This window comes from Haplochromis burtoni, unplaced genomic scaffold (genome assembly GCF_018398535.1).
Source record: "Haplochromis burtoni strain Fernald_Lab_line unplaced genomic scaffold, NCSU_Asbu1 Contig_104, whole genome shotgun sequence".
NCBI classification, from domain to species: domain Eukaryota; kingdom Metazoa; phylum Chordata; class Actinopteri; order Cichliformes; family Cichlidae; genus Haplochromis; species Haplochromis burtoni.
This window is the reverse complement of record NW_024582465.1, coordinates 177,798-189,982: the sequence shown is the minus strand read 5'-3', so window position 1 is coordinate 189,982 and position 12,185 is coordinate 177,798. Positions and strand designations below refer to the sequence as shown.

The following is a 12,185-nucleotide window of genomic DNA, read 5'->3' as shown; positions in this document are numbered from 1 at the left end:
TAACCGATTGAAACTGCTAACTTGATTTTGGCTCTTGCAAACTTTTGTTTATTTATGTTCCCCTTAATTTTTTTTATTTTTTGTACTCACTTTTGTCTCACTGTCCTTGTCACTCTTTCTGTTCCTCATTGTACTACCACAATGTTATCTTTTATGTGATCCCTGTTTTACTTGACTGTATGTTTATAATGTGATAAATAAAGTTTAAAAAAAAAAGGCTGTAGACCCTGAATTGGGATACAACCATGTACTGGCAGTCTTTCCTTCTCTTCTCACTCCTCCTATCACCTGCTTACTGTGTACTTTACAGCGCCCCCGTTTGGTTAAATCTACCCTCTCTCTCCTAGCGCCGCCCTTCTTAAAATTAGCCGTGACCGAGCGTCCCCGCCTACCTCCAAAGTGCCACGGATCTTCAGGGTGGAAGAGCCAACAGGTCTCGAATCAGACATTTGAAAATTAGTTTAATGTCACTAACTAATTTATTATTAACATATTCTCACTACCTTTATTTGTTTAATAATGTTTTCAATTATTTTCTATTTGCGGGCTATTAAAGTGAGGTAGCTTTTAGCTAACTTTTCCTGCGACGTGTGAACTTGTTAACTTTCCTGCCCCAGCTAATTAGCAGACATTGATAACTTATTCAACTTTATGACTTCACTCAGTTGTGTGTTCGATTAATAGTCTGTTAGCGAGTTAAGTGTAACAACGGCAAACGTACAGCCTGCTCTTAGGTGGCAAATACTGATTAAGAGCAGCTCTCCTCTGTCCTGTTTTCTTAGTGCGGGTAGCTAGCTGCGTGAGCTAGCATTTTGCAGATATGCTTACTGCGGTGCGTTGTGTGCTGTCCAAGCTGGTTTCTCCACTGTGGAGGACAGTCGAAGTGCAAGGAGACATTTTCTCCCATGAATCAGGTAAATGCAATATTACTTCAAACCACGTCAAGGTAAAAATTTGGTCAGCTTAATCGTGTGTATTGCTGATAGCAGAATACTAACACATTAGATTAGTCAAGTTTGGTTTGCATTTTTTTTTCTTGACCAGGTAGGGAAGACATTCGCCACCTGAGGGGCCAGGTGATAACCCAGCTGTGTCTTGACTATGGCATGATCGACGATGCCATCTACTTCACTAGTGGTGAGGTCTTGGGTGGCGTGCCACTGAAAGAAGGAGACCTGGTCAACTGTATAGCAGTAAGAGATGGTTCCGAAGGGGGATGGAAAGCTTTAAGGGTGAGGAGCCTGTGCTTCATGTGATCAACAGCTTAAATTTCTGTTTATTTCGTAGTGTGAAGTTGTTTCTATTGAGAACTTGTTTGTTGTTCCCTCCAATAAGGCATTCACAGTGAGCTTTGTTGAACCATGTCCTTTAGGTGGAGAAGAGTGCAGACGCTTGGGAGGATGGAGGAAAAACCTCCTTAGAAGCTGACATTATGCAGCTGCGGCCTCTTGTTGGCATGGTCACATCATTTGATGGAGATGGTGGCTACATAAATCAAACCACATACTTCCCATGCCACAGTCTTTGGGAAGGTACCTCCCACTTCACGTTACATGCTAAAAGCTTCTTCCACCCGTGATGCTTTGCTACACCCATTCTTGGTCATTCAGCCCCAGCCAGTATTTTGGACTGATTTAACCAAGCATGATCTTTAAAGCATGATCTTTAAAGATCATGCTTTCAATCTGCTGAAGGTTTACGTTTCTGTCTTCTCGCAGGTTACGAGCCAATGAAAGGAGACTGGGTCCAAGCAAAATATTTTATCAATCCTAACCAGTGGACTACCCAGGCTCATTCTGTGGTCCCTTTACGCTATTGCCGCCTAGACCAAGTAATCGTATCATTGTTTTTTAAAATGCAATACATGCTTATTTTATTGGAGTCCATTTAGTTGTACTTTACTTTTCTGCTCAATTATTTGCAATGGTAAAACTTTGTAAAAAAAAAACAAACATTTGTCATTTTCACCTCCTTTCTGTAGGTGCGTGTGACCAGTATCTATGGTCGTAGTGGAGTGGTGGATGACAGTGTTTTCTTCAGCTTGGACTCTCTCCTGCTCCCTGCCCATTACAAGCCTTTAGTAGGACATTTGGTTAACCTGGTAATGGTGGAGAGCAGTCAGTCACTCTATAGCTGGAGGGCTCTTTGCATGGCACCCTTCTCTCAGAGGTATCAGCTACAGTTTTTAAGCTTGAAGTGATGACTGTATATTTTGTGGGTTTGCTTTTTACAGTTTCTGCTTGAAAAATAACTTCATTGAGCAATCATCAGCTAGCGATCCGGCGGTGTTATTCCCATTACCTGCCGGGCAGCGTCCGGGAAACCAAAGTCTTTGGGTTCCGGGGGGAGTATGGTTGCAAAGCTGAAACTTAAAGAAATTGACGGAAGGGTACCACCAGGAGTGGCGCCTGCGGCTTAATTTGACTGAACACGGGAAACCTCGCCCGGAGACGGAAAGGATTGACAGATTGATAGATAGTTAATCATAATGAGTGTATTTTTTATTCTTATTGCAGTGCAAATCTTTCTGCTACACCTCTCAGAGAGGCTGAGCTGAAGAGCATCTTAGAAGATAAAGGAGGGCTGAATGTAACAGACTACGGACAGTTTGGGGAACTGATGACTGGGGAGACACGAGAGCTGGTGCTCTGGATACAGTAAGTTAATCAGGGAAGAAATAAAATCTTAACATTGTGAATGTAAATAAGAGCACTCAAAATGAAATCTCTTTAAAATTTATGTACATCTTATTAAAAGCACTGATTTAATTCTGCTTTTGTACCTGTCAAAAGTGAAAGTGCAGCTTTGCTCTTTTGTTTGATAAATGTCATTGAGAGTAAAAACATTGTAGTACTTTTTCCACGTGTTCATATGAGCATAAATTAAATGAAACTAATTTTCCAGAGGCAACCTAAATGGGAACCACAGCAGACAGAGCAAGCATGTTGGCACTATTTATAAGGGCACATAACTTGAAAACAAAACAAATGATGTAGTCTCTCGGAGATAGAGGTCAGCATGGATCAGCACAAAATGCTCCCTGTGGACATCCTTTTAGAAGGGGAAATGAGTGCTTAATCACAGCAAATTGTGCTACTGCATCACAAACTTTCAGAGAACTGTGGACTATATATTATTGAGAAAATGCGATTTTAATTAGTATTCAGTAGGATTGCGTTTTAGTGTCTTCATCTTTCTCTTAACAGAAATAAAGGTTCAGAGACCCACAAGTTTACACACTGCGACTTTGCTGGCTGGGACTCAGAAGAACAGTTCACTCTGGTTAGTGTTAAAGGATTGACGTCACTGAGGCAAAAAGGGCAGCAGCTGCAAGAAAACCCTGTCAAGTCTTCAGAAATCCAAGTAAAAGATGGAGACAAAGATAATGGCGATGCGCAGAAGGAGGCGGTCCATTCCCCTGGTCTAAGAAGACAGGAAAGCGAGTTGGATATTTTACCTGGAGAGAGACTACCAGTTGTTGTAGCCTGCGAGGCAAAGTAAGTTTTGTTTTTATTCCTCATATCAAAACAATGATAAAAATAATACAATCACTAATATGAGTAATGTATGAGAAAGAAGAACTTTGCTTAATCTCACTTTGGATTTACTGGTTAACAATTTATTAGAGTTTCACCGTTGGAGGTGTCGTGTGTCTCTATTGGGCTTTTGTTGTTATGATTTTTATGTACAGTTGAATTTTGTTTGGGAAATTTCTCAAGGAGCCTGGGAACTTGTGCTGAGCTGCTACTGCTGCACTTCTGTTCTTTCACCATCGGGAGGCGCCTGGAGGTCACCGTGCGCAGTGAATGTGAAGATGTGCTTCAGCCCTCTGTGCCCTACGCTCCTACTGATAGTCGCCCAGTGGCAGCGAAATCTTCTCACGTGATCACAGTAGCTGCTCCGAAAATAACACCAAGGTATCGAAAGAGCTGATTCCAATGATTCTGATCATGTGGGGGATTATTGGTGGGCATAATTATTTCCCCCCCCCCCTAAATTAAGTTGCACAACAAACTCTTGCTACTTGCTGTGTAAGGCTGACTGTCACTCTTCTAGGCTTGCTAATCGACGGTTGCCACAATTTCTACCCAACTACCCTGTGCCTCAAGCTCTAAGAGACTGTGTGGAAGCCCAGAGTGATGTCCTGGTTGTTGAGCCCTGCCTTGGAGAGGTGAGCTTGCCTGTGGTCAAGTTAATCTGGTCCTGAAAAATAATGACAAAAAACATTTAATTTTACATGATTCCGAGGTGTTGTTTATGGTTGGCTGACAATAATTTCACTTTCTGAATCAGTAAAATAACAAACTGTGGATCTTGAGTAAGGAATTAACTTTTAAGCCTTTCTGTAAGCAATGTGATGTAAAATGTTAGGAACTGCCTCAGGTGGCTGGTGTCTTGTGCCCTATTGAAAATAGAAAATCAGAATTTGCATGAAGTGAAACAGTAAGTTATTGCATTTTGCTCAGGTGCTGTCCCCGTCAAACATGCAGTCGCGTTTCTCAGTCCTTCTGTGGCTGGAAGAGTTGAATGCAGAAAGGGAACTGAGAGAATTCTCTATCAGTGGAGCGCTTCTCAGGAAAGGGGCTGTCTACCTGCACCTCGAGGTCCCGGGTTTGGCCGAAGGCAGACCTAATCTCTATATAGGTAAGGTGGCCTTAAGCGCCTTTCATCATTATTGTTGCTTTATTGTTACTGTTCAACAAAAGAAGAAGGTTGACAAGCTTCCTTTTCAGGGGACAGAATAATACTAAAGAAGCCACAAAGTGATGGCGTGGTAATGGAGTACATTAGCTACGTCACAGAGGTATGGAGATATTTCTTATTGTAAAGCATATTTTCAAAAAATACTTAATTTTATGTTAGTCTAATGCTCAGTTGTTACACAGATCAATGATGAGGATGTGAGTTTGCGAGTGAACTCAGACTTTCAGCGCAGCTACCTCGGAGAGCCACTAGATGTTGAGTTCTCTTACAACAGGTGAGAAAATGAGTAGAATCCTAATATCATAATTAATTTATTACTTCACATTTCAAATTTGTCTTTCACCTGAAAACAGTTTCATAGTTGCTGTGCCTCAGGGTTTTTTGTTTACCTTTTAATGTTTTTGATGTTTGTTTATTCAGATTGACGATGAGGCGGTGTCACAGTGCACTTGAACAGACAAAACACTTCGGGGAAAGTAAGTTCAATCTAAATTACTGTGAGTCTACATTCCAGACTTGTTTTCTTTTAAATAATTTTATATAAAAATGTATTTTGATGTAATGAAATTATATTTTGTGTAATATGTATCGAAAAACAGAAAAAGGCTAAACAGAGAGAAAACAAGAGAAAACTCATCTTTAGTATGACACACATTGTCAGGGCCACAAAAGTGGCACTAGAGGGTGCTGTTTGACTTGTCTTGACACAGGATGTACTGCAGCGACAGCTTGTTCAGATGCCTTCAAACATTTTGTAAAAAGAAACACAAAGCTTGATTTATTTCTTCATAGCTACATATTGATTACAGAATACCCAAGCATTTATGACTAACTTTAAAAGCAGTTTTTAAAATTGTCGGGCAGTTCTCTTCCCCTCCAGAGTGACACCCCGGACCCCTCGGTGGACTGGAAAATGGATGGATAAACTAGATGACAAAACGGTAGGGCACAATATGGGGGGGGTGAAAGTAAGACATTACTTGATTAAATTTAAAGCTTTTAATCAAATGTAAATATGTTTAAAAAAAACAAACAAACAGGCACCAGCCACTGAAAATGGAAAAGTGTCAGGCATTACCATTGACATGAAGTCAAAAGGCACACAGACTAAAGGTACAGATATTTTCAGTATCATATTGATTTTGTCTGTTTTGACTGATAACGTCACCAGCATCATCATTAACAAATGTGTAATTGTATCTAGATTGTGCACCAACATCTAAACCCATCCCCACCAAAGGGCACTTCTTTAACCCAGACCTGAACCCCCCTCAGAAGGAGGCAGTGAAGAGGATCCTAGCAGGGGAGTGCCGGCCCCTTCCGTATGTGCTCTTTGGACCTCCAGGCACTGGAAAGACGATCACCATTATAGAGGCCATACTCCAGGTGCACATAGTCACATGAATACATAGAAAAATATAATTTTGTAAGTGCCACTCTTATTCACACTGTGGCTGTACTCATTTTTACGTTTTGTCCATTGGTATTTAGGTTTAAGTCTGGATTGTCAATAGATAGAATTGTTGTTACCCTGCCCGGTGGGTGAGCAGGCAGCGTTGACACCCAAGTTTGTGAGTTCGATAACTCAATAAATTGACATAGCAGTTTCAAATTGATACCATAGGTGTATCTACTAAAAATCTTGATGAATTTGAATGTCAGTGACCATGGCCTCGAGGTTGGAGGTCAGAGGTCAAGTTTTCTAAAAAAAAAAATCTTGTGAATGCAGTAACATGTGAGAACTAGGCAACGTAGGTTTTTTTTGTTTTTTTGTTTTTTAAATTTGTACCCTGGGTGCATCTACTAGGAGGCTGAGGGGTACCACTGGCCGCTGCTGCCGCCAGTATATATATATTTTTTCATTAATTAATTAATTAATTTTTATGACAAAGTGAATAAAAATCCTTAGCACTCAGTCATTTTTAGACTCTCATTTGCAAATGATGGCTGTTTGATTCCCATTGCTTGTATGAGGTTTAATCTTTTCCACATCCAGGTTTACTACTTTATGCCCAGTAGTCGGGTACTTGTATGTACCCCCTCCAACAGTGCTGCTGACCTCATCTGCATCCGCCTGCATAACAGTGGCTTCCTGCATGCTGCGAGTTTGGCCCGTGTCAATGCGTCCTGTAGGCAGAATGAGGTATTTAATATTATTTAATATAGTATTTAGGCTAATGTGTTTGACTATTTCAGATTTAGATTTTTATTTCTTTATTTTTTTTCTCTCCACTCCTCCCTGTAGTCTATCCCAGAAGTGCTGAGAGTGTACTCCAGGGCAGGAGAGGAGATTCGTCAAGCTGCTTTCCACAGGATTGTGGTCAGCACCTGCTCCAGTGCTGGCATGTTCCATAATATAGGCCTACCGTAAGACATGGGTTATAGTAGAGAGAGGTTAATCAGTTTTTCTCCCACTTTAGTCCTTGTTTACTAACCCTTTAATAATCTTCAGAGTTGGACACTTTACTCATCTGTTTCTGGATGAAGCCGGTCAAGCCACTGAGCCAGAGTCCCTGATCCCGATGAGCGTTGTGTCTGAGAGAGATGGACAGGTTAGCACAAATACACATGTACTGATTTCATTAAGACCTTAGTGGGTTTTTACATATGAGCTCTGGGAGAATCTGGTTCAGATGTTGTCTGTTTCACATATGTAGCCCCGCGAGCGTCTTCTTACTACTGGAAATATTGTGTGGATTAAACAATGGACCTGCCTGACTTGAGTGTTGTCAGACACTAGAAAATCTCAGGGTTGGGGTGAATTTGATGACTGGTTAAACTAATTTTCCACATATTTTTTGTGTACTTACTTTACTTTTTGGTCATGACTGAACTGAGCTTTATTAACAATTACTCTTTTTGTTGTTGTTTTTAAAAAAAACAAAAAAAACCCTTTCCTTATTTAGATAGTTTTAGCTGGAGACCCCTGTCAGTTGGGTCCGCTTGTGAAGTCTAAGATAGCCAGTGCCTTTGGCTTTGGGGTGTCTTTGTTGGAGAGGCTGATGGCCAACCCTCTGTACTCCAGACAGGACTGGGGCTACAATCCTAAGCTGGTTAGTGTTCTACATAAAGGTGTTTATGCTGTTGAGCATTTTTAAGTTGTTGTTTGTTTGTTTTTTTGCAGAAATGCATCATATTACAATGTGTAAAGATAAAGGTTTTAAGATACATTGCAGATCTAATGATAAATGAACTTGACTGGAATCTGTCAGTATATTTTCAGTCTACATGATAATCACAGGAGTGCTGTTTCATTACAACAACAGGTAACTAAGCTGGTCTACAACTATCGTTCTCATGAGGCCTTGCTCACACTGCCTTCAAAGCTCTTCTATCAGGGAGAACTGTGCTGTAAAGGACCCAGGCCTATTGTGGACTCCCTGTGCCAGTGGAAAAATCTGCCCAAAAAAAGCTTCCCACTTCTTTTTCATGGAGTCAGGGTAATGAAAGTGATAGGTTCCTTTACTGAGGAATGTTATATGACACTTTGTTGGGATTGCTAGCTTGCATTTTTATTTTGTTGCATGTTCTCTTCCACCCCCCCCCCCCTTTCTCTAGGGCACAGAAATGAGAGAAGGTAACAACCCATCATGGTTTAACCCAGTAGAAGCTGTACAGGTCATGCTATACTGCTGTCAACTGGCAAAGAAGCTCTACAATCCTGTCCATGCCTCTGACATTGGCGTTATTGCCCCCTACAAAAAACAAGTAATGAGTTTACGATTCATCACTGTAATGTTTTTTTTCTTTTACTATTTTATTAGACAGAAAAAAAACCAACACTTTGCACAATTCAAACTGTTAGTCCTAATGGCTTTTCAACTTAAAACTGGCCAACTGCACTCCTGTAGACCCTAAACTCTTCTGGCTTTCCTCACCAGTGTGAGAAGATTCGTGTCCTGCTGGGGAAGGTGGGCCTGTCGGACATCAAAGTGGGCTCTGTGGAGGAGTTCCAAGGACAAGAGTTTCTGGTCATCATTTTGTCTACGGTAGGCAAAAACATGTTTTTAATTACAGGTAGAAATATTGGACTGTATTTTCCTCTAAGTAAAAGGCTAGCTGTTTGATTTTTATTTTTTAACATGCATCTGTGTTATCAAATATCAAAATATGTGCAGTATTTTGATATTAATTTTGCATATAATTATATATCAAATTATATCAAAGTTGAGTTTGACTTTGATATTATTATTATTATTATTATTTCTTCTTTGGGTTAATCAAAGTGGCAGACATGGGTGGGTTTTTTTTTTTTTTTTTTTTTAATTGTCATTTGGATGGTTGGGTTTAGATTTTGGTGTAAACAACAAAAGCATAGATCATCCTACCTTGTATTAATTGTTCAGACTGGTGGTGATGCAACAGGTTACTAGCAAGGTGCAACTAATGAAGTGGCCACTGAATGTGTATATCCTTTAACCTCATATTCCACAGGATTTAAATAGTGAATACACAAATTAAACCTGTACCATGTAAAATTTCCACTATACTGAAGCCCTTGTTTATTTATTGAGTTTTTAAAAAAAAACATTTTTAATATACAAGCAGACATGCTGATTTACCATACCATACCACCTTTATTTATAAAGCACTTTAACATAAAACCAGAGTTCACAAAGTGCTGTACATGCTAAAAGCATAAGTAAAGAAAATTAAAATGAGATAAGATAAAATAAATAACTAAAAAAAAAACTAAAATAAATTGAAACATGTTAAAACAAATTGAGTCAACCCCTCTAATCAATGCCAAAGGCTTCAGCGAATAAATATGTTTTAAGAAGACTTTTAAATTCAGAGAGAGAAGAGGCCTGCCTAACATGCAAGGGTAGATCATTCCACAACTTTGGAGCAACTACAGCAAAAGCACGATCACCTTTAGATTTATACTTAGCTTTCGGTACCTTAAGGAGCTGCTGATTGGCGGACCTAAGGGAACGGGCAGGTGTATATGGTTGTAGATTTAGTTCAACCTTGTGCCCAAACGTAAACCCGTAACATTTACATATTTTATGTTCACTGTCATGGCATTTAATCCATATAATTCTTCTATAATATAGGTGCGCTCTAGTGAGTCACTACAGAGTGATGATCTAAAGAGTACGCTTGGCTTTCTGGCCAACCCAAAACGCTTCAATGTGGCCATCACTCGACCCAAAGCTCTGCTTTTAATTGTTGGAAACCCCCACATTCTCATTAGGGTGAGTGACCTCTTAACTTCTTTTTTTTTTTCTCTCTCTCTCTCTCATCATACTGGTTGTAATAAAATGCATTCACCCTATATGTTCTAAAATCATAATTCCTTTCCAGGACCTATGCTTCAGGGCTCTGCTTGAGTACTGCTTTATTAATGAGGCTTATCTGGGCTGCGATCCTCCTTCCTCTCTTCAAGATGTTCACACGTAAGTAAACAGGTTCATAATGGATATTCTGGACTATTGCAAGGCTACTAATCAAATATTATTTATTGTTAGTGCAGATGGTATTCTGATTATTTTTTTATTATTATTATTGTTGTGCAAAAATGTGAACCCCATCTCATTTTCCCACAGTGTTGCAGAGGAGCAAAGGAGCACATAAAAGGGACAAAAACAGGGGGTGTACTGCAGCAGTCAACCTGGCAATCAAATTGTGTTTATATTTGTTTTTCCTCCTTCACGTTTTCTCGGCTTGTCTCTGTGTACCTCTTAACGTAATTGCTTTAAAAAGAAAAATATCTTGTTTGCCTAAGAGCCAAATGCAGTCCCACTGGGATGAGAAATAAAGGTGATACTCATGATCAGGGCCCAAGCGTTCTTGTGTCCTACCATTAAGTTGATGTGCTTGACAGTGCATAAGATGGTTCTGATTTTTGGGTGAATTACCAAGAATTGCACCTTAATGGTCCCAGTGTGTTTATCTACCCAGTCTGCACAGTAATGGTTCCACAGTTATTTGAATGGAATCGACCTTGCTTTTAAAGCAAAAAGAAAGTAATGTGGTGCCAGCTCTTTGATAAACAAGAGAAAATGGATACAACAAAACAAGCTTTTGGTATATTGAGGGCATTAACCTAAGCAGATGTCTGCGGATTTTATGGGCAAGTTGTCTGCATAAGTTGATATAACAGTGTCTGCCCATAAGACCTAGAGACTGGATGTGACAATTGAGTGCTATTGAGTCTAAGTCTGCACACTCACCATCAGCCCTACTGGAGCCCAGTGGGTGGAGTAATGGGAAAAGAAAAGACAAAAATGGGGGTTCAGTGTCTTTAAGTTAATGGGTCTATTAGGAGCAGGGAGGGGATAACGCTTATCTGAACTGTGAGAGAGCTCAGCTCAGACACAAAGTCCCTTTTCTTTTCTTCCAAAAGACACCCCCGTCTTTGATGTATGCCTCAGGTGTTTGGGTTTGTTTTTTTTTCCTCTGGTGTCCCACTTCTCCAATAATAGCTGTACCATAGAGTGAAGAATACCCATACACATTTATATTGTTTAAAATAATGTTGCTTTGTAGGTTCTTAAGTTATAGTCCGCCAGGTTTCTCACTTAGATTTTGAAGCATGATGTGTTGTGACGTTGTTTTGCTGGCACAGTTACTATTAATGAATTATTTAAGACTTTCAAATGCACAGATTAAAACCCAAGGCCTGGAAAACAAATTTTTATTATCACATAGAAAAAAGGTTACTATTTTCCCCACAAGATGCTAAAGTCAGTGTCTGAAATAAGCAGACAGTATAAACCCACACGGGGTGTTTGTGGGTTTATTTATTTTGGTCCCAGGACAGTGTGTATACCAGCATTATGTGCTCACATGTAGCACATAATGGGGACAGTCCGTGCCAGCTGCATTCTCACTAGTTTGTGCTTATTTTATTATAGCAGATAGCAGGTGGTGCTTGTAAGGAGGTAAGACATACCTGTGAATTCCTCAGAGCAGACAAGTTGGTTACCAAAGGAGGAGGGGGGGTTATATCACATATGGAAAGATTGCATCAGCCCAAGCCTTTCAAACAAACAAAAAAAAACTACTTGCCATAAAGTGAAATGTCTTGGCCAGCTAAATATACAGCAAAAACGCAAAAGTTAAGATTGGTTAATAATGTTGGGGGGGGAAAATGAATTAACTCATTAAGCAATAAGCTGTTAAAACAGGCTAGCATGGGCTGATTTTTTTTTTCTTGTAATCATTAGTGAATGTGCGGTTAGAACTACTAGCTAAAATTTGTAGATAAGTAGGTAATAATCAATAAATAGTTAACTTAAAGTATTCTTGTTTTTATTGTACTTATATAGATATGTATATATTAGATGTACTGTAAATACCATGTATTTTTGTACCACTATTTTTGCACCATGACACAAAGACAAATTCCTCATGTGGGTAGAAACTTCGAAATAAACATAATTCTGAGCTAAATATGATACATTTACCTAATGAGGGACAATAAATTATATTTCTGTAAGCTGAAAATTTGTATTTTATGCATTTAAACAGGGAAA

The 12,185-nt window shown here is 39.5% G+C and overlaps 1 protein-coding gene across 1 annotated transcript; it reads left to right on the top strand.

Moving 5' to 3' along the window:
* Window positions 1–296: 296 nt before the first annotated feature.
* On the top strand, window positions 297–10,480 carry mov10l1 (Mov10 like RISC complex RNA helicase 1). Its single transcript, XM_005927786.3, has 27 exons — window positions 297–433; window positions 783–914; window positions 1,045–1,232; window positions 1,373–1,532; window positions 1,719–1,831; window positions 1,982–2,169; window positions 2,517–2,657; window positions 3,207–3,497; window positions 3,720–3,917; window positions 4,057–4,171; window positions 4,467–4,644; window positions 4,734–4,804; window positions 4,887–4,978; window positions 5,125–5,180; window positions 5,569–5,645; window positions 5,745–5,817; window positions 5,909–6,090; window positions 6,701–6,847; window positions 6,950–7,071; window positions 7,157–7,256; window positions 7,611–7,757; window positions 7,971–8,144; window positions 8,263–8,412; window positions 8,586–8,693; window positions 9,762–9,902; window positions 10,012–10,103; window positions 10,254–10,480. Exons 2-27 carry the CDS (start codon window positions 821–823, stop codon window positions 10,279–10,281), a joined length of 3,426 nt encoding a protein of 1,141 aa, XP_005927848.1. The 5' UTR covers window positions 297–433; window positions 783–820; the 3' UTR covers window positions 10,282–10,480.
* Window positions 10,481–12,185: the final 1,705 nt, after the last annotated feature.

Coding starts and splice junctions, on each gene's coding strand:
- mov10l1 (XM_005927786.3), top strand. CDS start 821: ATGCTTACTGCGGTGCGTTGTGTGCTGTCCAAGCTGGTTTCTCCACTG. Junction 1,533..1,718: donor ATGCCACAGTCTTTGGGAAG/GTACCTCCCACT, acceptor GTCTTCTCGCAG/GTTACGAGCCAATGAAAGGA. Junction 3,918..4,056: donor GCTCCGAAAATAACACCAAG/GTATCGAAAGAG, acceptor TCACTCTTCTAG/GCTTGCTAATCGACGGTTGC.